The sequence below is a fragment of the Xyrauchen texanus genome, chromosome 31 (genome assembly GCF_025860055.1).
Source record: "Xyrauchen texanus isolate HMW12.3.18 chromosome 31, RBS_HiC_50CHRs, whole genome shotgun sequence".
Classification (NCBI taxonomy): domain Eukaryota; kingdom Metazoa; phylum Chordata; class Actinopteri; order Cypriniformes; family Catostomidae; genus Xyrauchen; species Xyrauchen texanus.
The window spans coordinates 10,659,734-10,685,697 of record NC_068306.1 but is presented as its reverse complement, the minus strand read 5'-3'; the positions used below and the strand labels follow the sequence as shown (position 1 = coordinate 10,685,697).

At 40.3% G+C, this 25,964-nt stretch overlaps 1 protein-coding gene across 5 annotated transcripts in view; it reads left to right on the top strand.

Moving 5' to 3' along the window:
* LOC127625066 (CUGBP Elav-like family member 4) overlaps positions 1-25,964 on the top strand; it is a 134,360-nt gene that overhangs the window by 104,851 nt on the left and 3,545 nt on the right. Inside the window, exons 3-12 of one of the 5 annotated variants that reach the window (XM_052100129.1) lie at positions 2,301-2,349; positions 12,713-12,838; positions 14,625-14,704; positions 14,838-14,978; positions 15,804-15,942; positions 17,075-17,227; positions 17,517-17,627; positions 19,652-19,714; positions 21,088-21,168; positions 23,734-23,817. In XM_052100129.1, the coding sequence (XP_051956089.1) occupies positions 2,301-2,349; positions 12,713-12,838; positions 14,625-14,704; positions 14,838-14,978; positions 15,804-15,942; positions 17,075-17,227; positions 17,517-17,627; positions 19,652-19,714; positions 21,088-21,168; positions 23,734-23,817 (1,027 nt within the window). Of the gene's footprint in view, positions 1-2,300; positions 2,350-12,709; positions 12,839-14,624; positions 14,705-14,837; positions 14,979-15,803; positions 15,943-17,074; positions 17,228-17,516; positions 17,628-19,651; positions 19,715-21,087; positions 21,169-23,733; positions 23,878-25,964 lie in introns of all 5 variants that reach the window. The other 4 variants (XM_052100127.1, XM_052100126.1, XM_052100128.1 and 1 more) reach the window with 4 other exon arrangements.

Below are 25,964 nucleotides of genomic sequence, written 5' to 3'. Positions count from 1 at the left end.
CCCTCTCTCTCTCTCTCTTTCTCTATTTTCACTATTCCCTCCACCCTCACTATCAGCAGCCATGGTAAAATAAATAATGCATCAGAACACATTAAAAACATTAGCAGGGCTTTATTGCCAATAAAATGAGATGGATGCTGGGAATGGAGAAAAATAAGGAGTTGAGTGATCACAATTGACAAAAGAAGTGAACTTTATGAAGTGAGAAACCCCAGAGCTGTTTGTTTGCTTGGCCATCAGCCAGGACGCCACAGGTGTGCTGACCAGGTGCACCACAGGTATTTATCTGTTGTTAATGAGTGGGACCAGTAAAATGTGTCCAAAATATATAATTGAAAGATTAATTTAATTAGCATAAGTGAGCGTTTTAATGCCTTTGCAAGTTATTTAATTGGTTTATCATAATTATGCATAAGCAACGATGACTGCAAGCATGCACACACAACTTTCCACTTTTATTCAGAATTCAATAATATGACTCATAACAAATTTCTGGTCTTGCTGTGAACAATTCATCAGTGCCAATTATTCAACTTGGTCTCAAAAAATCATGTTACTATACCAAAATGTATGCAAAAATTATTTTACTCGGCCCAGTGTATGTGTCGTGGAAGACGACTTTATTTTACATGGTGAAAATAAACACTCAAGGTGCTAGAACAACGACTTTTATTTCCTTCCACATAAATCATGAGTCATATAATCAGTTCAAAAACAGTTCTTTTTAGCCCTGTTCCTCACACAATGACATCAAAACACTTTTGCTGTATCACATTACTTGCTTAGCGATACATTTGCATTATATAACCAACTACATTTATAAGCTTGTTCGTGCAAGAACATATTGCGCAGTAGCTCACCTGATGCAAAGGCAAGGCAAGTTTATTTATACAGCACATTTCATACACAAGGGTAACTCAAAGTGCAAAGGACGGGGGTACGAATCCTGAAGAGCATGCAAATCGACACATGAGCCAAAAGTGTTGAAATGTCTCAGCAATTGCGTTTTTCATATTACATGTGCTTTTATGAAACTATAGGTTAGGATTAGGTTTAGGTTTAGGTTTAGGGTTTAGCATATGTACTGTAGATAAAACTCAATAGAGAATTAACTTTTAAAACCTCACTGGTTTTAAGAAAATGTAACTCACTTTTAGAGGCAGTCAGTGGGCATTTCACCTCCAAACTGCAACAATATGTGTAATATGTGTCACTTCAACCACCTGGCTCTGTTCTGGTATGTAACACCCCTTTTTGACCATCCAATCAATTTGTGATGGATAAAATCCAGTCCCATCCTACTTTTCTTTTTTTCTTTTAAGGAATATCCTCTTTCACTCTGAAATATGTACTATTATGGAAGTAAAATGGGCTGGGAATGAGGTTTCATTTAATGTCATCATTTCCGATTTCCATGGGCTCTCCTCTCCTGTTGGCAACGTGACAATTGGCATTATTAAAAATTGATTGCCCCAGACCGTTTCATGGCTTACATGTATTATTGAGCTGGAGTCAATCAGGAATCTGCCACGAATGAAGGAAGCAGAACGAAACGCTTTATGAATGTCTTTCAATGAGACACACATACACATACATAAACATTTACATGCATACGAGTGGCCATTCAAACACGTTAACACATTTTTAAATGTGTGTGTGTGTGTGTGTGTGTGTGTGTGTGTGTGTGTGTGTGTGTGTGTGTGTGTGTTCAGTATACAGTATATATATGAAATGTGTTGTTTTTTTGTACATGCTTTGCCTTCAATTTTCTTCAAACAACTGAAGTGTGTAATCTTTGTGCCACTAGAATCATCTAATGCAATTGCAAAATTATTTAACACTCCCCCTATCTGTGATTGGTCAGACAAACAGATAGCCCCACCCCAATTTCAACTAATTCATGCCATTGATTGACCCAATGTCGCTTTGTTGGGATTTCGGATGCTCAAACAAACATGCCAATGTTTTGATAGAGCCCCAGTGTTTACACTATTTTTGGGGAAAATTAATCTTCACATGTTTTACTTAGTGTTGTATATTAAGTTAGGAAAGGAAAAAGTATTTCAGCTTTGAAAAAATGGCATACTTCAACTTTAATCTTTCGTTCTGAACTCCTCTGTCTCTGACTTTCGCTCACTATACTTGAAAAGTCATGTACTGTATACTCCCATAGTGAAATAACTCTTTTCTTTAATACTCAACCACAAATCTAACATCTTCTGTCTCTTTTCCCCCCCATCTTTCTTTCTGTCCTTGTCTCTTTTCCTTCCTCGTTCTATCTTTCTCTCTCTGTTACACAGATGAACAGACCGATCCAGGTGAAACCAGCAGACAGTGAGAGCAGGGGAGGTAGATCTACACTTTTTTCTTTTTCCTTTTCTTCTATATCTTCCAACCTTCCAGTCACTCTAAATCAGTGTCTCCATTACCGGAAGATGTCCCGTTCTTAAGTGTCATATATAATGACGTACCTCGATAAGATTCCACAGTCATACAGGGCCCAAGAGGAACTTGGGCCGGCCCCCACATGCCTTACATAAATGCTGGTCACTCCTTTTGTCTGATTACCCTTCATGCAGACAGGAAGAAATGTGTTTGATTCTTTTATGTTTTTATGGATGTGTATTGCTGTAGGAAAGTGTAAAACTTCTGTACAGGTTGTGAAGTTTTATGGTAGATCTAAAGGGATTGTTCACAAAAAAAATTCTGATTTATTCACCTTTGTGTCGTTCCAAACCGGTATGACATCTATCCTCCATGAAACAGAAAATGACATGTTGGGCAAACTGTTGGCCTCAGTCGCTATTCACTTTCTCCCTAATGTCTCCTTTTATCTCCTTTCCATGGAAGAAAGAAAGTCATAAGGTCTTACAGGTTTAAATGACATGATGGTGAGTATATGATGAAAGTATTTGAACCTTAAGCAGCTCTTAAAAAATAATCTTTAATGGTTCTTTACACCTTAGAACCAATTTTCACTATATCTGACCACTTGAGCTTTATTTGAAGACAAATAAAAAAAGATCTTGATGTCATATTATAGGCTCCTCATATCAGCGTAGTGGTTCTAGATATCCTTCTTTAAAATGGGAAAAGTGATGGTTAGCACCAGGAAGTTGGTTGGTTTTTGAAGAACTTCAAAAGGTTCTCTTATGACATCATTTGGGAACAAAAAAATGGTTCTCCTGTTGCATTGTACAGTGGGAACTTATGAATCTCGATAACACTTTACAATAAGGTTCCATTTGTTAAGATTAGTTAATGCATTAGTGTAATGCCTGGTGTGAAAGCAGGACAGGACGGACAAGAGGTGCGGATCCAAACACGTTTTTTTATTGAATACAAAACAAACAAACACTGGAGCAAATAAAAGGTCCACGAGGGGAAAAGCAAACAAACACAAACTAACACAAAGCTGAACACGAGTCGACAGAACATCCACGAAGGGCTGGGAAAACCTGGAGAAAACACGAGATTACACATAGGCATAAACATGAAACGGTAACGATCGACAACGGAGAGAGGAAACGACGGGGTTTAAGTAGACAGACACAGTGATAACAAAATAAGTGACAGGTGCGGACAATAACGCTGTGACAGCGGTGATGAGGAGTGAGGAAGAAGGGAAGTGTAGTTTTAACAGAGACAGTGAAACACAGGCAGACAACAAGGAAGAAATGACAGGGAGCGTGTTAGGTGAAACAGAAAACACGGGACGGATAACAAGGAAGAGTGACATGGAACGTGACTGGCGAGGGTGAAACAGAAAACACGGGACGGACCACATGGAAACTTGACATGAACGTGACTAGAGAAACAGAGGACACAGTGAGGACAACAGGGGATCGTGACAGAATCCCCCCTCAAAAGGACCGGATTCCAGACGGTCTTACGAAACAGAAAAGGAAAAATAGCAGGGATAAACAAATGTTCAAGGAGAGAGGAGCTAGAAAATGGGAAAAACAGACAGAGGAACAAGGGCCAAGGGACACGGAGACAGACCAAGGGGGCACAAGGGACACGGAGACAGACCATGGGGGCACAAGGGGAAATTAGGCAGTCCAAGGAGGCAAAAGGGGCACACAGGCAGTCCAGGGGGCAACAAGGGGCAGACAAGAGGTCCAGGGGGGCACAATGGGCAGGCAGGAAGTCCAGGCAGTCCCTGGGGATGTGTGCAGGGAACTGGGTCAGGTGGCCCGGGGGACGTCCACTGGGTAGGGACAGGTTTAGGAGGCCTGGGAGGTGGCCGTAGAGCAGGGGCCTGTTTGGGGGGCCTGGGAGGTGGCCACAGGACAGAGGCCGGTTTAGATGGCCTGGGAGCTGGCCACTTGGCAAGGACCGGTTCAGGGGACCTGGGAGGTGGCCACAGGACATGGACAGTTCCCGGGGGCGAATCTGCGAGGGGCTCTGGAGACGAAGCTGAGGGAGGCTCTGACGGCTCAGGAGTCAGAGCTGAAGGAGGCTCTGAAGGCTCAGGAGGCGGAGCTGAGGGAGGCTCTGGGGCCTCAGGAGTCGGAGCTGAGGGAGGCTCTTGAGGCTCAGGAGGCGGAGCTGAGGGAGGCTCTGGGGCCTCAGGAGGCGGAGCTGAGGGAGGCTCTTGAGGCTCAGGAGGCTGAGCTGAGGGAGGCTCTTGAGGCTCAGGAGGCAGAGCCGAGGGAGGCGGAACCATGGACACCTCTGGAGGATCAGGGGGCGGAGCCGTGGGAGGCTCAAGAGGCAGAGCAGAGGGAGGCTCAAGAGGCAGAGCCGAGGAAGGCAGAGCCGAGGAAGGTTCGAGGGGCTCAGGAGGCGGAGCCATGGGAGGCTCAGGAGGTGGAGCCGTGGGAGGCTCAGGAGGCAGAGCCGTGGGAGGCTCAGGAGGCAGAGCCGTGGGAGGCTCAGGAGACGAAGCCGAGGAAGGTGGCGCCATAGGAGGCTCTAGAGGCGGAGGCCTGGAAGGCTCTGGAGGCGGAGCCCTGGAAGGCTCGAGAGGCGGAGCCCTGGAAGGCTCGAGAGGCTTGAGGGGCAGAGCCCTGGGAGGCTCAGGAGGCAGAGCCCTAGAAGGCTCGAGGGGCGCTGGCTGTTGGACGGTCCTGGCTCCTGGCGCTGGCCCTTGGACGGTCATGGCTACAGGCGCCGGCTCAGGGACGGTCGAGTCTACAGGCGCCGGCTCAGGGACGGTCGAGGCTACAGGCGCCGGCTCAGGGACGGCCGAGGCTACAGACGCCAGCCCAGGGACGGCCGAGGCTACAGGCGCCGGCTCAGGGACGGTCGAGGCTACAGGCGCCGGCTCAGGGACGGTCGAGGCTACAGGCGCTGGCTCTCTGACATTTGGGGCATCAGGCTCTAGCTGGTGGGCCGTGGCATGCGTGGGCTTGGGTTCGCTGGACGCTGGGGGCCGAGCCACGGGGGGTTCTGGGGACGGAGTTGTGGTAGACAGAGGCTGGAGAGCAGAGACACTTCCTTATCTCCTCTTCCTCCGGGCGGATGAGGCTGACAACGCTGGAACGCGGTTCGTGGTTGGCGTGGCCTCAGGCTCGCTGGCCGTGGCTGGAGTGGGCACAGGCTTGCTGACCGTGGCTGGCGTGGGCTCAGGCTCGCTGACCGTGGCTGGCGTGGGCTCAGGCTCGCTGACCGTGGCTGGCGTGGGCTCAGGCTCGCTCACCGTGACAGGTGTGGGCTCGCTCACAGTGACAGGCGTGGGCACTGGCTGGCAGACCGGGGCAGGCGTGGGCTCTGGCTCGCAGACCGGGGCAGGCGTGGGCCGGGAGGCGGAAGCCCGTCTTCTCCTCCTCCTCCGGGCAGATGAAGTGGACCGCGCTGGCTCGTGGAGGGCGACTGGCAAGGGGGTGAGCTCGCTTACAGATGAGGGTGGCGTGACAAGAAGCGCCATGTGCGACTGGAGAGTCACCACTGAGGGAGGAGAGGTAGGGTCCTCCTCAGCGTCGCCCACGGCTAACGGCGATCCGCCGACCCGCAAAGTCACCTCTATGAAGCCGCAGAGAGTCCACTCGTGCGTTGCCGGTGGCAACCGCTCCCTCAGTGAGCCGCTCAGATTGAAGAAGCTCACCAGGATTGGGTCCGGGAAGTCAGAGACGCTTGCCAGGTCAAGGAAGTCCTGGATGTGGTCTCCAACTGGTCGGTCCCCTTGCTTCAGACAAAGCAGCCGATAGTTGGCCTGTTGGACCGCTGGATCCATTTTTGGGTCGATCGTTCTGTAATGCCTGGTGTGAAAGCAGGACAGGACGGACAAGAGGTGCGGATCCAAACGCGTTTTTTTATTGAATACAAAACAAACAAACACTGGAGCAAATAAAAGGTCCACGAGGGGAAAAGTAAACAAACACAAACTAACACAAAGCTGAACACGAGTCGACAGAACATCCACGAAGGGCTGGGAAAACCTGGAGAAAACACGAGAGATTACACATAGGCATAAACATGAAACGGTAACGATCGACAACGGAGAGAGGAAACGACGGGGTTTAAGTAGACAGACACAGTGATAACAAAATAAGCGACAGGTGTGGACAATAACGCTGTGACAGCGGTGATGAGGAGTGAGGAAGAAGGGAAGTGTAGTTTTAACAGAGACAGTGAAACACAGGCGGACGACAAGGAAGAAATGACAGGGAGCGTGATAGGTGAAACAGAAAACACGGGACGGATAACAAGGAAGAGTGACATGGAACGTGACTGGCGAGGGTGAAACAGAAAACACGGGACGGACCACATGGAAATGTGACATGAACGTGACTAGAGAAACAGAGGACACAATTAACAATTATTAATAGGCCTATATTTTTATTGCATTTATTAACCTTGGTTAATTTTAGTTTACAATTGTTCATTGTTAGTTCATGTTAGCTTATAATGCATTAACTTATGTTAAAGAATACAACTTTTTATTTGATAAATGTATTAGTATATGTTAAAATTAACATTAACCCAGATTAATAAATGCTGTAAAAGTTTATTGTTTATTGTTAGTTCATATTAAATCATATAGTTAACTAATGTTAACAAATGGAACCTTATTGTAAAGTGTTGCCAGATTCTGTAATGCCATTATAGGAACATTCAAAAGTTCTCCTCTGGCATTACATTGTAGAAACTTAAAAAGATTCTATTATGACATCATAGGAACTTTAAGAGTTTCCCTTGTGGCATTGCAGTGTGGGAACTTTACAAATATTCTATTATGACATCATAGGAACTTTAAGAGGTTCCCTTGTGGCATTGCAGTGTGGGAACTTTACAAATATTCTATTATGGCATCATAGGAACTTTAAAAAATGTTCTCCTATGACATTACACTGTAAACCCATTTTTGGAGCCTTTATCTTTTAGTGTGTGTTTTGTTGTGTGAGGGACTGTGAGATTAAGTTTTCCATACTTTTTGTGTTACACACTACAGAATGTGTGTGACTATGTGTCACATCCGGAGTAGAAAGGGTTTGCAAAGAGATAGCTTGTCTATTTTTCCCTTTTGGTCTGATTTTCCAGATAACCAAGATTGATGGACCCACAGAAAAAGCGAGACCTACACATAGTAGAGTCAGAGAGAGGCACCTCACTCCTTCACAGTCTTTCCTTCAATCTCCCCGTTTCATGCTGGGAAGATAGCGTCTTCCCTTTACTCGCACTTGACAGATCAATTGTCTTGTCTTGATGGACAGCCGAATTTATCCCCCTGTTAGCCCTGTAAAAACGCAATATATATCCCCACTAAGCCCTTTGATTCCATGAGCAAAATGGACGCTCAGTCGCCGGCCGCTCCATTCACTAGTCATTTAAAGTGAAATGCGAGGCTGGAGAGAGATAACTAAAGGTCAAAGTGAAGAAGACAAGGAAAGGAAGTGAGAGATGGAAAGACAGAGAGCAGATGAGATAGAGCGACACAGAGTTAGAGAGAAGACTAGGTGGAGAGAGGGGCGGTCATGAGAGTGAAATAAAGATGGATATCAGAGAGAATGGAATGAAGCAGTTAAAGACACTGGTTAGAGAAAAGAATGGACTAAAAGAACATGAAACAAGTAGCTTAACTGAAAAAGAAAGAGCTCTTCTAAACAAAATAGCCTTTTCCACCTGACACCATTATTATCAGGATATTGGAACCAAATCATGAATGTTCCAGTATTAACAACATGAATACAAGTAGGACATTTCCAAGACAAACATAGTTTATTGATCTTGAAACAACACCCCTAAATTATTTAATGGCAAAATAAATGTTGAAATAGTTTCTGTTTATTTCACTCTTTGATTAAAGTTGCAGTATGTGAGATTTAGAAAACCTTGTTATTAATGAAACCTGTGGCCGTTAAGTGAACTGCAGCCAGCTACCTGTTGCTCATCCACACGCTTCATAGGGATGTGAGCGTAACGATGGCCACTCGTATGTACTCAATGATGTAACGAACAAAGAGGCTGAATGTGATTCACCGACATCATGCTGACAGATGAGATAGCATAATTAAAATTACACAGTTATGATTGATATATTACAAACTTTGAGACTAAACTAAAACTACTTATTAGCTAACACAGCATACTGATACACACATACAGCTACATACTACTGAACTATTCCTGACAGTTTACTGTTGCACTGTACTGTTATGCTGCACTTTTGTATGTTTTGTATGTCATATGTTGTACAATGATCAAGAAACCAGCATATGTGCTTAAATTTATCCTATATAGTGGTGGTGGCGTAGTGGCTAAAGCACAGGGCTGTTAATCAGAAGGTCACAGGTTCTAACCCCAGGGCCACCACCATTGTGTCCTTGAGCAAGGCACTTAACTCCAGGTTGCTCCGGGGGGATTGTCCCTGTAATAATTGCACTGTAAGTCGCTTTGGATAAAAGCGTCTGCCAAATGCATAAATGTAAATGTAAATGTATATACATGACTTTTAGTATAAAGAGAAGATGGTTGAAATTATATGAAGGTTACGAAGCAAGGTAGCTTGACAGATCAATCTTCACATGCTTTGAAGTTATATTTACATTTATTCATTTGGCATTTATCCAAAGCGACTTACATAAAAGGAAAGCATAAGCGAATCATCTTAAGGAGACAGTGGTACAAAAAGTGCCATATTACAAAGTTTCACTAGCATCAGAATAGTATTCAAAACAGATTAAAGTGCAACAAGAATAAAAACATTTTGTGACTGGTTAAGTGCTCATGGAAAAGATCAGTTTTAGCTGTTTTTTGATGACAGAAAGTGAGTCAGCTTCACGTATGGTGTTGGGAGGGTTATTCCACGAATGTGGCATGATAAAGCCGATAGTCCGGGAATGTGTTTTGGTGCCTCTTTGTGTTGGTACAAAGTTGGAACGTCACATTCCTTAGCCGACTGTAGCTCAGCAGAAATTATTTTAGGTATGTTGGAGCAGACCCAGTGACTGTTTTGTATGCCAGCATCAGGGCCTTGAATTTGATACGTACATCATCCGGCAGCCAATTAAGAGAGACAAGGAGTGGTGTAACATGTGCTCACTTTGGTTCATTAAATACCAGACATGCTGCTGCATTCTGGATTATTTCCAGGGGTGTAATAGCACATGCAGGAAGGCCTGCAATGAGAGTGTTACAGTAGTCCAGTCTAGTTATGGCATGTTCAGAGAGGAAGGGTTTTATCTTCCTGATGTTGTAGAGTGTAAATCTACATGCACTTGCGGTCTTTGAGATGTGGTCCGTGAAATGTTGTTATTTATCGATAGTTAACAAATAGTTATGTAAGCTTACCTGTCCAATAAGAAGAATGTTAATTCAGGGTCGGTTCTGATCCCAAAAACTGAACAATGGTCCCTCCAGGAATCAAATGCCCTTCCGATGTTCATTCTAGTTTTTGCTCGACCACGATCACGTTCATACTGCTGGATTCAATCTCTAAGATAACGTTACCTAATGTTGCAGTTTGTTGTCACTGTTGAATAGCGAAAGAGAAGCACTAAGGCAAGGTTCAGGAGCGTGCATAAGCCTCACATCCTTTGGATTTTCCTGGAAAATTCAGACTTTAATAGGCAAAGAACCTTTAACCTAGGATGTCCGGAAAGGGTTCATTTTTTAAGTTGCGTTACAAGATGTTCACACATTGGCAAAAAAAAGGGTGAATATTACATGAAAATTGTTGCATACTTCACCTTTATCATAGTTTTTTTTTTCTCCACTTTTCTCCCCAATTTGGAATCCCCAATTCCCAATGCGCTCTTTGTCCTCATGGTGGCTTAGTGACTCACCTCAATCTGGGTGGCGGAGGAAGAATCTCAGTTGCCTTCACATCTGAGACCGCGCATCTTATCACGTTGGCTTGTTGAGCGTGTTACCGTGGAGACGTAGTTCGTATGGAGGCCCACGTTATTCTCCACGGCATCCAAGCACAACTCACCATACGCCCCACCGAGAGCGAGAACCACACATTTTAACGACCACGTGGTTACCCCATGTGATTCTATCCTACCTAGCAACCGGGCTAATTTGGTTGCTTAGGATACCTGGCTGGAGTCACTCAGCATGCCCTGGATTCAAACTCATGACTACAGGGGTGGTAGTCAGCGTCAATACTCGCTGAGCTACCCAGGCCCCCAATTATCATAGTTTTAAACATGTAATAATTTAAATTTGTATAATGTATTTTCATTGTTTAACCCCTTCAGACCTTTTTTATACTCTTCTCCAGTATAGAAATGAGTCTGAAAATTCACTGAAAAGAGTGAAAAGTCTGGGACAAGACTAAAACAGTAAAATCTATAAACAAAAGCATTTGAAAAGTATAAAATATTTATGTCTGTTTTGATGAAAATGAACCCTTGGCATATGCAATGGGAAAATCTATGAGATAAAAGGTTTGTTTATATATACATGAGTGACATTTGTTATGGGTTTATATTCTATATGACCTGTTCAGCATAAATCATTCTTACTATTTTGTAACTATGTTGTTACTATGTAATAACATCTTAATAACAGATTATCTGGGTCATTTAAATAAAATGAGCTTGCATACACATCTTAAGATGGACAGAGAGAAGACTGCTGGTTTCATTTGTTTTCAACGGCAAAGAATGACAGAGACAGGCAGAGTATTTTTACCCCGCTGTGATTTGACAGATAAATGCTTTGTGAATCACGAAATCAGACATCATTCGTGCATCCAGAACGCTCTATACATCCGTCTTCACATTCACTCCCTCTCCGTCTGACTGTTTGGTTTTAAGCAAAACACATGGGTGTTCAATGGCATTACACTTATCTGTGTGTAGTGTCCAGTGTGTGTGTTTGTGCTTGTGCTTGTGTCTTATCCCGGATATGTGGACCAAACTTGTAAACATTCCCCACTGTGAGAGGCCACAGTAGAGATTAGTCTTGTTGACTGGGCAAGGACACCCTGTCAGAGTGCGTTAGCAAGCGGCGGGCTTGGACAAACATACACACACATGCTCTCACACAAAAGTGCTCATTAATATCTCTGCTGTGTCATCTATCAAACTCACATACACACACATTTACAGCAAAGTTTACCTATGTAAAACCTCTCACATAATCAAACAACAGATTGTTTAGTTGGTTAAAGCTTAAAATCTTAATGTACATTTTGTTGAAACATTATACACACAAAACCTATATCATTTTAGCATTATTAGTACTATGGTGCAGATAGTAATACCATTTTATATATACTTATACCATAGTACTTTGATATATACCGTGGTACAAAATGATAACCATATTGACATATAAAGGTTTTTACTATTTCAACCATGATTAAAAAATATAGTAAAACCCACATGTTTTAAAAACTGGAATGTTACAAATATAAAAAAAAAATTGTAAGTGGGGTCAACTGAGTCATCGAGTAAATATAGATTATATTTTGTTTTATTCTAAAAATGCAAAGTCTTCAGTATGTCTAGCTTTATTTTAAATAATAGTTATGTATGGTACAGTATATATCCATCTAGATATATAGATATACTAATGAATGTGTGCACTGCTTGTGTGTCTAAATGTTTTTACACTGCCATATCCACAATTCCCTTGGCTCCTTATAAATATACGGCTTGCTATTTTGTAGGGTTTTTTTTTTTTACTCTTTGCCTTGTCTTCTTTTTAAAACATGCAGCACTGACACTGCAATTACAACCTAATAAAGCCCTGAAACAATACAGCTTTTGTTCCCTTCATGCTGAAGTATAATTCAATAATGTCTACATAATCTGATTAATAAAAGCACAAACAATAAACAAGGACTCCTGAGGTGGCAGAATCGACTGGGCGAAAGGTTCTCCACAGATATCTCACACATAAACCCATTTATTATACAGTAGCACCAATTGTTGTTTTTAGTTGTTTACTGGATTTAGTCACAGAACATTGTATATTAGAAGAGCATAATAAGCATGCATAGTGAGATTGATTGAGCAAATGTATTTGCTTCGACAAGAGTTTGAGATGGGATTCATCCATTTATTTAGGGACTTTTAATAAATTTGTCTGTGCTGTTACACCTGTAGTGGCACATTGATATTGCATTCATAACCACTTATTTTGTATGCTAAATTTAACTTTAGTGTTATGTACTGGATTATATACAGGGATTTGTTTCACATGCCCACACATGGAAATATTTTGAATATAAAAGAATATACTGAAAAACTGAGTTTGTGTGTTTTGCTGTTTTACATTGTGGTATGTAACAACTTCTCTGTGTTTGTTTCAGAAGACAGAAAACTCTTTGTTGGCATGCTGAACAAGCAGCAATGTGAAGATGATGTGCAACGTCTTTTCGAGTCCTTCGGCTGCATCGAGGAGTGCACCATCCTCAGAGGTCCTGACGGAAACAGCAAAGGTTGTTGAGTTCATATCTTGGTTCTGTTCGCTTTTATATTTTACAAACATCTTTGACTTAAACATCGTTGATAAATGAATTATTTAATTAAGAGTTAAACTCAAGTATACACCGTTTGGACACACCTACTCATTCTTTATTTTAAAAATGTTCCACATTAAGAAAAAGGCATCAAAATTAGGAAATATCACAAATGGACAGTCTGATCTCATGAAAATGATATGCCTTATTACACATTTCACTGCAGTTTCCTAATGAAATCCCAGCGAGGTGCACCAAAAGCAATTTAATTGATATAGACAAGGCCTTAAAGGTATATGGTTGAAAGAGGTTTTAGTAAGTATTACGTACCTCCTTAACCAAAAATCTTAACCTAAACCTAACCAATAGTGTCCTAAAAGTGTCCTTTAGAGTAAAAGTGTTTTGATTTCATAACAAAGCAGTTTGTGAGTAATAGAGCTAAAATATAAGTGTGTATAAAGCCAGTCAGCTGTTGTACTCATGATTTGTGTGAAAGTAAATAATACACACCTTTGTTGTAGCGCCTCTAGGGGTAATTTCACCAGGAAACTGTTACGAAACATCTAACGCTGCACTTAAATCTCAGTATGCAAAAATGTATTTATAGTAACGTTCATTCTATGAGACTAGGTTCTTTGAGACTATGGATAGATAGGAATTATCTATTTCATCTTCTTTAAAGTAGCCACACTTTGTCTAGGTTACAGGTCCACACATTCTGGGCATTCTTTCAACCAACTTGGGATGCTTTTTAAAAAGTACTGAAGGAGTTCTTGTATATTCTGAGCACTTGTTGGCTGCTTTTCCTATATCCGGCCTGGTTTTGTAATGAAATTAACATGAATGGTCAATTTACTGTGTATTGGTCTTCAAAACTCATTTCAAGCATTTAAGCATAAGCCTTTAGACCTTGAGGTTTTCCTTAAGAAACATAAATTCAGCGAAGAGTCCAAATTTTTGAATGGTAGAATTTCTGTTAGAACCAGCAGCCTGATCTCATGTCATAATTGCGGCACCCAAGGAGGTGAAATGTGCACTATGAGGCACTTAAAATAGTTACATTTTCTCCCAAACAGAGTAAGGTCAATGCTCCAGCAAGTATATCAATAAAACTGACCTCCCTTGCCTAAACCTAACTGATGTCAATGTTGGGGAGTAACAGAATACATATGTATTCCACTACAGTTACAAATGAAATCATTGGTATTTAGAATAAAGGTACATTCAAAAAGTGTTTTGATTACTGAAGAGATTACTTTGCATTTTACTGCCATTTGTTTCATTTAATATTTAGTCCTTTCAGATGGAAAACATTTATACATATAAATGATGCGATCCAAAGTGCATTTGAACAGCGGTGAAACACTTTCTTATGATGTGTTACATTCATACAAGCAGTTGAGCTACCATGCAACTTAATCGCACTCAAATAAACTTGTAAATTTAGCTGGGTATGTAGTGTGATCATGTCACATGTTGTCATAAGATAGCACTGTGTGAGGAACAAGGTGAAAACAATGTACTAATGAACTGATAATTTACACGTTTTATGTGAAAGGGTATAAAAGTCATGGTTGCAGCGTGTCTAGTATTTATATTTTTACAAGGATTTTGCTGTGACACGTACAGATAATTTTGTAAAAATGACGGTACTGTAACATGATCCTATGAGACCAGGTTAAACTATTGTTGTTAGTCCCATAAAAACATAGGGACACAGTTAATGTTAAAGAAGGTGTTCTTGATTGTGTTTCTCTCTCTTTAGGATGTGCGTTTGTGAAGTATTCCACTCATGCAGAAGCTCAGTCTGCTATTAGTGCTTTACACGGCAGCCAAACCATGCCTGTGAGTGCCAACACATCTGATCATGCACTTCTGTATCATTAGCACATTTAAGGCACAAAATGTCCTCATTCCTTGTGGTTGTGTGTGTGTGTGTGTGTGTGTGTGTGTGTGTGTGTGTGTGTGTGTGTGTCAGGGCGCTTCCTCCAGCCTGGTGGTGAAGTTTGCAGACACAGATAAGGAGCGGACCATTCGACGCATGCAGCAGATGGCCGGTCAGATGGGCATCTTCAATCCGATGGCCCTGCAGTTTGGAGCGTACGGTGCCTATGCACAGGCAAGAGCTCTCTTCTCTCTCTCTCTCTCTCTCTCTCTCTCTCTCTCTCTCTCTTTCTCATTACACACTACCCCCCAAAAAAACTGCAGCATCTCACTCCTGTTCAGTGGAAAAATCTGTCAACTCCATAAAGTCAGAATTATAAACAATTCTCCATGCACATACACTCTTAAAAAATAAAGGGTCTTGAAGGTTCCATGAAGGACCTTTATCATCCATGGAACCTTCCGATTATAAAAAAGGTTTTCTATAAAAGGTTCTTTGGAGAACCAAAAATGGTTCTTGTTTGGCATAGCTGCGAAGAAAAAAAAACTTTTAGGAACCTTTATTTTTAAGAATGTATGGTTGTGTTGTTTTAGCATATAATTATTTTTATTTAAAGACCCCATAAAATCAAAATTGGAGTTCTGTGGCTTTAAGTGCATGTCTATTAGCTTTGAAACCAACTATGTGATAATTTATGCCTTTAATTTGAAGAAATTAGCTTTTAGCAGATGTAAGCATTTAAAACGCACAGGATTTCTCAGACTAAAACTGTTGATGACTCATCGTGCACTACACAGATTTTTGTTCAATCAAATTCTCTCTAGAATGAGAATGTCCCTCCCCAATATAATTTCTAACCGATTAGCATGTAAAACGTCATGCTGTATGGCTGTGACATAACAAAAGCCTATTGGCTATTTAAAAAACAAGGGACGAGCCCTTCAATATGCCACACCCCAATATCCGGTTTCAATTGGTAATATGTCAACGCAGGAGATTTCATGAGGTTATTTCATTTAAAATAGTGTGTGGTGTGTTCGGATGGGTGTTTTCCTTCAGGTCCAACAGCAGGCAGCACTGATGGCATCAGTAGGTCAGGGAGGATATCTGAGCCCTATGGCAGCTTTTGCTGCTGCACAGATGCAACACATGGCCACCATCAACGGCCTCCCGGGGGCTCCCATGACCCCAACATCAGGTGAGAGCACAGACGCTTTCACATATGGTAAAATAATTCGATTTGATGAGATTAAATGTAAGATTAAACTGTACAGTTTTTTGGAGATATGGCCTTAAAGCGCACATGTTTTGAGCTTTGATGCTTGTATGCCAGGGGTTGTTATAAGCTTAGTGGATATTCTGGGCTTAGTCCAGACTTCTGGGTGCTTCTGAGAAAAATTAAACATTTGGCTGGATTAACCAAATGTTTTTAGGTTCATGGCATTGTTTTAATAAAGAAGCATTGCAACAACCTTAGGGAGTGTGGGCTACCCTGGCAGCTTACACTGTAGCGCTCTGTCTTCTTGTTTACAAGCGCGTCTGTATCCCACTTAATGTGTTTGGATGCACTCTACAATATGGAACAGTCTTTCTGTGGGTGTCCAGTCTGGCCAGGCCACCCCTCAAGCCCGGGTCTGGGACAAAAAGTCCAGTTGTACCCCCTTATCGGCAGCCCTGACATTATGTGTTCATGCTTGTCTCTTTACGTTTGCAAATTCCTCGGTTGCAATGGCATATTCCACTTTGTTAGCATTATGTCTCTGAAATAGCTCTGAAGATGCATTCTGTGCTTATTACATATGGATGAAAGGGAACTTTGTCTAAAAAATCTGCAAACAGGTTCCTCGAATTTCTTTAGGGGTTTTATGCAGAATGGAACAGTGCATAACGCACAACATAATAATAATTACAAAAAAAGAGTTTTCACTTTGTTGATGAATTAACTACAAAATTCACTGGACATTATTCAGGTAGTCAAAAGTCTGGCTTGCGAGACTGATTTATAGAAAAGTGCAGCTCTGAAAGATTTTATTAGACACCAAAAATACATGGCATGAGCAAAGAGCATTTAAAATCTTTCAATTATTCATGGCTATCCATTTTGCTGCTTTTGTTGTGCTTTGTAATGCCATTGATGTTGTCTATAATATCTTAATACCATGTTTGTTCCTACTTATGGTAATGGTCAATAGTGCCCCCCTGTTTAGTAAGAGCCCTAGCCACTTCACCAAGAGCATTCAGTTTTCACTGACCTCTATTATGAAATAGCTGCATAGTACTTAAACAGGCTGCTTAGTTGTGTCATCTCTCCTCTCTGAATCCATGCCCAGGTGGAAGCACACCCCCTGGCATCACAGCTCCCACAGTGACCAGCATTCAATCTCCAATCAGTGTCAACGGTTTCACAGGGCTGCCACCTCCTCAGGCCAATGGCCAACCCCCAGCAGAGGCCATGTTTACCAATGGGATCCATCCTTACCCAGGTATACATCCATAGAGATATAGGTGTTTCTTCAAATTTGGGCAGTTTCATGTCCCAGGGGTTGAGTTTTATTTTTGTTATATAAAGGTCACATTAAAACTGGCTTAAAAACCTTTCACCTGGCATTCATTATTTTTTTTTGACGACTGACGGGGGCACAATGAAACGTTAAGCCCCAGGTCCCAGGACCACCTTAATGCAGCGCTGGCTGTTAGATGTGTGTTGTGGAGTGGTATTTATCTCCAGTGCCACAGAATAAAGCAAACACCTGTCTCCCGACTCTATTCCAGTTTTGCAGGAGGTGGTGTTTAGGGAAGACTCGGAGAAGGCCGGCCTGGGCGTGGCACAGAGGAGTTGTTTTGGGGTCCAGGGAAGCTGCTTCCTGTCGTCCCTCTCAGAAGGTATCGACCTTGTGCAGTGTTGTTTTACTGTGTGTTTATTTTTGATTTGTTACAGTGTTTGTTTGTGTTTATGACTGCGCAATAGAGACAAATGCACTATATGCTAGACAGAGGGAGTGAAATGTGAGATGTCTCCATGTTTGTTTGGTGTGGTCAGCTTTGTAGAGTGACTTTGTGTTGTTACTGTTGTGATGTGCCTATAGTTGTGTGCATGCACTGTATAGTATTGTAAGTAGTCAATTAGAAGACACTTGCCCAAAGTGAGTTACAGTAAAGTAACCTGGGGTTGAGATTATAAACCTACAACCTATCAGTTACCAGCTCAGATCTTTAACCACTAGGCTTTAAAGGGATCGTTCACCCCTGAAAATGAAAATGTTGTCATCATTTACTCTCACGGCTTTAAAAAACCATACATGTTGTCCATATGACTCATGCACTACTAGGGTTGCAGTGGTATACCGGTGTCATGGTATGAAAATTGACGTTTATCATACCATGTACATTTGCTAATGCAACAGGACGGAGAATCTCACCTGCGTGTACGCATCTTCTTTTCCTCCTCGACTGCCTATCAGACTCGTCAACTTGTGCCACACACACGCATGCAGCGGTGAATATGTCAGAGAAAAGCGAGGGGATCTGACATAAGTGAGTGTGTGTGTGAGTTAAAGCAGTTTTTCTCAACTGGTGGGTCACAGGTCTATTCGCCCAAGTGATAGCCTATTTAGGACTGCCGAGACCGATTTAATGATAATTTCACAATCAGCTAAAAGCTTCTCGTCTGCACTTTTGCACGAGTGTAACGTAATCAGCTCACGCTAATGATCTGCTCTGCTCTCTGACGCGTGCAACCGGGCTTCCCTCGATATTTCAGAGCGCAGACCTCAAAACTGATGTGACCAATTTCAATTCTAGTGAGACTTTTCTAGTTTAAAGCATTACGGAGGAAGTCAAGTCCAACCCTCTCAAATAGTAGTCAGCCCTGGCATGCCAAACAGCACTGAGGAGGAAAACAGTAACACTGTGCTATGTGTCAAAAAAATAAATAAAATCATTACACATCATCACCTTTACAAAATTGTTTCACGATTTTACATGAGTAAAAGTAACTGTTATTTTCATATGAAATAATCTAAAGGTAGAATCTATTAGACCTAATTTTATATCAACAGTGGCAGTTGTAGTTAAAGTTTCAAGATGTGTTTCAGCTAATATTTATTTTTGCATAAATTCTATAATTTGCTATTATTATTACTATTATTTAAGACTAGCTACACTTAACAATGGTTACGAGGAGCCTTTCCTCCTGTGTAATATGTATGTTCTGTTTGAATGATGTTTGAAATTAGGAAACAAACGGGACAATAATGGGCTCATATAATGTAAATAAGCTCTTCAATTTTTAAAAGGGGGGAGAGAAAACTTGACGTCAACAACAACAATAATGTCACTTGATGCATGTCCTTGTACTTGAGAACTATGAACGAAACTATGCAACATTAAAGGAAATGCGACCCAGGATACATTAAATACAGGTTATGTTTTTACTATAGTGTGTCGCCACTTGATTTCCCATGTAAAATTTGGGTCCTGAAGCAAAACCAGTTGAGAACCACTGAGTTAAAGATACAGTCAGGAGCAGTCTGGCTGCGCTGTCGTGCACCTGCAGTATATGTAAATATTCACTGATAACCATCCTCTCTGCTGTAGCTCTCAAAACTTAAAATACAGGAATGCAGAATTGCCTTTATTACTGTATAAGCTGTCTGCTGATTGATGTGCCATATAGAGGTGTAGATCTATATTGTTCTTCATGAGCTATCTTGCTGTCTTTCCAACTCTCAGGCAGCAGGGAAGCTTTGCAGTGCCCTGCTTGAGCTCCACGGCTTAATTGTTTTGGGGTGAATGGTGTGGAGGGAGGGAGGGGAGGGACGTGATGTAAGCTCACTCCCATTGTACAGCTCTGCCCAAATGCACTCAGTGACCCTGACTGTCTGTTATCTCTCTCTCTCTTTCTGCAGCTCAGAGTCCCACTGCAGCAGACCCCTTACAGCAGGCTTACGCTGGAGTCCAACAATATGCAGGTCTGTCACTCAAAGAGAGGCTGTTTGTGATTGCATCTGAGTTTGCTGTGTCTTCAAACATAAACGTGTTAAGAGTGTTAAGTTAATAAAAAGTGCATGCACCAGGGATGAGTGCAAAACTACATATTTTCAGAATAAACTAGTCGGAGGATTGCCTGAACCCACATACTAAACTCATTTTAGTCCTATAGAAAGCCCTGTATTATTATGCTGGTCCCTATGGAACCTGGTTTGAGGTTCACCTTATAACAGGTTCACCTGTATAAACATCCCCTAATAAACTTAGGAGCATTTCTTAGGAGATGTTTATATAAGACGAGTTCTTGTGTTACAAAAACAACTTGACAGAATAGACCTGAATAGAAAAGAATGCAAGGGTATTGAGACACGATTTTTTTAAAGTTGGACTATTTTCGATCAGACACATTTCTTAAGGGCTTTCTTCATAAGAAGCATTAGAAGCATTCTTCCATTAAAAAACAAATTATTTTATTTTTTTATCAGAATAGAAAAGAATGTATGGGTCTTGAGACGCGTTCTTGTGTTAAACAAATACAAGAGGAAGTGTAAGAGTCTTGAGCAGTTTTAAAAGTTGGACACATTTCTTAAGGGCTGTTTACATGAGACACATTCTTGAGTTAAAAAAATATAAAGGAAGAATGCAATGGTCTTTTCAGAGAGGGTTTAAAGGAATGTTCTGGGTTCAATAAAAGTTAAGCTCAATCGACAGCATTTGTGGCATGATGTTGATTACCACACAAATTACGTTTGACTCGTCCTTTCTTTTCTTTATAGTTGTTTAAATCATCGTTTTTAAAGTCATTTTACAGATTTAGGGTTTGTAGGCATCATCATGGCAATAAAGTTGTAAAATTGTCTATAACTTACACAGAAACGGTTAGTAAGTGATTTTATCATACTTAAATAATGTTAACACATGTTGTTTGTCTTGTGGCTATACTTTTGAAATAGTGTGTATTTTATTATTTATAAATGTGTCCCCATTCACTTCCATTGTAAGTGTCTCACTGTTTTTTTTTTTTTTTTTTTAAAGAAAAGGAGGGGCAAATCAAAATACATTTTTGTTTTAATCAACATTATGCCACAAATGCTGTCAATTAACTTATATTGAACCTAACAAATATATATACATATATATATATATATATATATATATATATATATATATATATATAAATCTAGATAAACAAGTTAACCTCACTAATTGGTTGTTGGACGACTAGTCAACCATCATGACCCATCCCTATCAATGGTCTACATTCACTTGTGCACTGGAATAGGAGATGTGAGATGTGTGGAGTGTGTGTGCGTTATCTTACACATTGGTGTGTGTGTGTGTGTATGTGTCTCAGCAGCCTTCCCTGCTGCATACGGACAGATCAGCCACGCTTTTCCCCAGCCACCTCCCATCATGCCCCAGCAACAGAGAGAAGGTGAGTCTGCTGCCAACAGTACATGCTACAGTTCATGTAATCGAGTTGATTCTGTATCTTGTCAAAAGACATCATTTGTATCTGGCTTTTCATACATTTTGTATTAAAAAGAGATTTTTGTATAGTTTCACTGAGAGGCTTTCATGATGATAGGCTAAATTAAAATGTAAAGTATGGAAGCAGCCATTATTAGAAGAATATTATCCACCTTTTTCCTGGGGGTCCTACTGGGGAACGAATGTGGGTGCTACTTCCACCAGAAGTTGTTCTATAGCGTTGTCTAGCTTCGGCTTCATCCATTTTTTACCCCGTTTACAGCTGGTGTTAAGATGTGTATCAGATATTGATATCACAAGTGCTAAATACATGGGCAAACAGGGTCTAAAACATTTTGTAATCGGATCACAAAAAACACATTCAGAGGTAGTCAAAAAAGCATGTGACCACATCGCATTTAAAGACACCTGATGCATCCCAGACCACACCGATTCGCCACCCCTCACCTGACAATCTAACTCTGCGCTTAAACAAGAATTTAAACTTTGCCCACTACGTGTGCCTTTAAAAGGAAATAACAGTGCAGCCGGAAAATTTTGAGAAAGCGCTTACATCTACATGCACAAGATCTTTGCAGATCTTCTTCATTGTCTGATATCAACATTCAGGTACCACAGATGACAAGCACAATCACCCAATGTGGGAAAAAAAAACACAGGTATTCCACCAAATATCTGCTCTAAATGTTGCATTTGTGTCTAGATTAAATTTCAACTGCGTCTGGGAGAAAGTGTGACATTTTTTCATGCCTTCTATGTCTTTTATGACTTCTTTGCTGTTTATCATGCAGTAACAAGCAGATATAGTGATTAATGTAAATCTTCATGAAATCAGAGACCCTGCCCTTGCAATCCAAACACATAGATGTCTGAATGAATGGACATACGCCGCAACAGCAATTGTGTTTACTGCTTAATGGAAGTAATGCCCATATTTCATGAAAAGCATCACGGGATGTTGGAAAAAGGTGTAAAAAGGAATTTTTTCATCTTATTTTCGGTGACAAAAATTGTAAATGTTTTTTACCTTGAAATTAATAATTAAGTTGTATACATGTGAATTGAAGGTGCAAGGGAAGTATATGAATATCTTTTATTGTATGGTTACACCACAATTTTACACAAGTCTATTTTTTTTTTTTTTTTTTTTGTGCTTCATTAGACATTGAAGCAAATATGTTATTTCTCTTCCACCTGTGGCACCAAACGGAATTGCACTCATTTAAAAAAGAATAAAAAAAAATAATTCATAACAACATTGGGTCAACCAATGGCATGAGTTTGGGCCGGGATTACCTGATTGTTCGACTGTAAAAACAATGGGAACTGTAATATAAGCAGGGTTGGGGAGTAACGAAATACATGTAACAGGATTATGTATTTAAAATACAAAATATAAGTAACTGTGTTCCACTATACTTGCAATTTAAATCATTGTAATTTGAATACAGTTACATTCAAAAAGTGTTTTGATTACTGAAGAGATTACTTTGCATTTTACTGTCATTTATGTAATTTAATATTTAGTCCTTTCAGATGGAAAACATTTATACATATCAATGATGCAATCTAAAGTGCATTTGAACAGCGGTGAAACACTTTCTTATGATGTGTTACATTCATACGAGCCGACAGAGAAGAAAGTTTGAAGTTTGGAGCAGAAGAAATAGAAATAAACCTTTAGGTTGTAAAGTAAATTGTCAGCTTTATTCTAAACTAAAATGCTATTTCAAGCCATTTTACATGCACATGTTACCAGGCAAAATTCTATTTTTTTATCAAGAAAATTCACGTTGGATCATAATTTCTTTTTTCTTAGTAAGACCTTTGATATTAGAGCAAAAATTGTGTTCTTGATAATAATGGGTTTTTTTCTGTAAAAATATCCAAAATTCCTTAAAACAAGATCAATTTGATTTATGTTGTTTTAGAAACAACACTGCATAAGATGTTTAGTTTTCAGAGAATGTATTTTTAACATGTGTATTTTGTCTTACTGTACTGGCAGAGTTTTAATAGTCAAAACAAGTGAAAAAATCTACCAGTGCTAAAAAAGTAATCCAAAGTATTTAGAATGCTTTACTGATCTCGAGTATTCTAACGGAATACATACAAATGACATTTTATAGCATGTATTCTGTAATCTGTAGTGGAATACATTTCAAAAGTAACCCTCCCAACCCTGAATATAATAAACGACTCCAATGTTCAATAAGTAGTTTTGATGATTCTAGGTCCTAGTCTTCTAATCTCTGTACTAGAATGCACATGGGATACTGCTCTGTATTTCTTTTTAAGCAGACTAATTTCACAAACTGTCTTTTTTGCCCTCCCTTCTCTTTTTATTCTCCTTGTTTCCATCTATTCTCTCTTTTCTACGCCTCATTCCTCTCCCATGACATTTTCTCCTGTCTAACTTCCTCTCTACAATCCTCTTTGTCTTTTTCCTCTATCTCCACCTCTCTCTCTCTCTCTTTCTTTCTCTCTCTCTCTCTGTCTCTTTCTCCAGGGCCTGAAGGCTGTAACCTGTTTATTTATCACCTCCCTCAGGAGTTTGGGGACGGCGAGCTGATGCAGATGTTCCTGCCTTTCGGTAATGTCATCTCCTCCAAAGTGTTTGTGGATCGGGCGACAAACCAAAGTAAATGCTTTGGTGGGTAAAAATGATAAGACACCTGTGAAGATTATTCTCATTCTTACTTACACTATTAACATTTTTACCTCATTTCTCTACCACAGCAAAGCTTTCAAAATAAGAGAGACAGAAAAAAGAATGAATGGAAAACTTAAAGAAAACAATTTTTAGTGTTGCATTTTTAAGGCCTAAAAAGAATAGTGCACCCAAAAATTGTTGTCATTATTTACTTACCCTCATTCTGTTTTAATAGCATATGCTGTTATTTTTTTCTATGGAACACAAAAGGAAAATACTGAAGAATTTTAAAACACGCTCTTTACCATACGATGACAGTACATAGTGACCACGTTTGTAAAGCTCCAAAAGTGACAAAAACACACAATATAGAAGTCCCCTTCAAAATCTTGTAGGTGTTCCATGGAAAAAAAATAACTGCATACAGGTTTTAAACAACACGAGAGTGTGTAAACAATGACAGAATGTTTGTTTTGGGGGGAACTGTTCCTTTAATCAGTGGGTGACATGAGGCTGTTCGGGGAAGGTGCAGAAGGGCGTTTGTGTGTCCTGGTTGTGACAAATGTGAACTTCTGTATTTGAATTAGTGCTATCTCTAGCTTCAGTGGCTCCTTGACTTATCAGAGGCGTTGCATGCATAAAAACAGCACTATTTGATTTTTAACTTAATATAAACCTCTGCAGTTAGCGGGAGGCACTCCAAAGACTCAGCCGTGATGATCTGAAATGTTGAGCTGGCTGAAATTATTACAATACCTCGAGACCGAGAACGAGAATTTGGAGGGGGAAAAAATAGCATTTAAATGTTGATGTGCTAACAGAATGAGAATCAGAATGATCTTTATTGCCAAGTATGCTTACCCATACAAGGAATTTGTCTTGGTGACAGAAGCTTCCAGTGCATAAACAATACATCAACAAGACAGGGATAATAAAAAAATGAAAAAGTTAATAGTCTAGAGAGCTATATATATATATATATATATATATATATATATATATATATTATATATAGTACATACATAGTATATTTAGCACATAACATGCATAATGCGCATCAGTGCTAATGATGCTACTTTAAACCGTGGCTTGCTAAGCTACAAGCTACAGCTAATTTTGGTTAAGCTACAGTGAAGCTCTCTTTTTGTTAAAGTATTTAGCTGCTAGTGAAAACATTATTTACAACATTTCTTATCTTACTTGTAGGACAAATTAGCTTGTTACTGGAAAAGCTATGCTATTTTGGGAACAGCTTAGCTACATTCATGCTACTAAACGACTGCAACTGTTTTCTAACTGCTAAAATTGTGGTTGTTCTTATTAGTCATTTCATAATCTCAGTAGCACAACACACATGGATATAGCTCATCAATGCTACTTTAAAAATTGTGGCTTGCTAAGCTACAAACTAATGATAATTTAAAATAATTAAGCTAAAGCTAAGTTACCTTTTGGATTAAGTAGCTAGCTACTCTAAAATCTACCTAACAAAAACACAAGTTGCAATATATCTTACGTTACTTGTCGGAAAAAGTAGCATGTTAGGGAAAAGGCTACGCTTTTAGTAGCATTAAAGTATAGCTAAGCTTTCATGCTACTTTAGTAGCTTAAAAGTATGCTACTAAAAAGCTGGCCATTCCTCAACACATCTACTTGGAGATTAAATCAACCATACGCTACCATTCTTTGCAATTTTGAAGAAGGGGTCCAGCTAACTGCCTCTTGCTAAGGCTAGGAGTGACTGGATGTTGCATATTAGATTTTGCATGATCTCTGTGCTTCTGATTATTGTGTATCATATGCAGTGTATGCTGTTGTTTTGTATTGATTTGGTGCATATATGGTGAAATGTTTCATATGTATCTTTTGAATCTGTGAAATGATTTCTTACGTAAACTTGTTTGAAACTCCTGCCTCACTTTATATCATATTCACCTCATACTTTCCCATAAAAAAAATAAACAAATTCTGGCCTCACTGTGACCTATTTCCCAAAAACCTGCCTCCCAACCATCCATCAATACCTGCCTTCCTTCAATCCTATCTATCTTTCCATCGCATTCCCTTCCTTTCCCCCCTTTCATCCA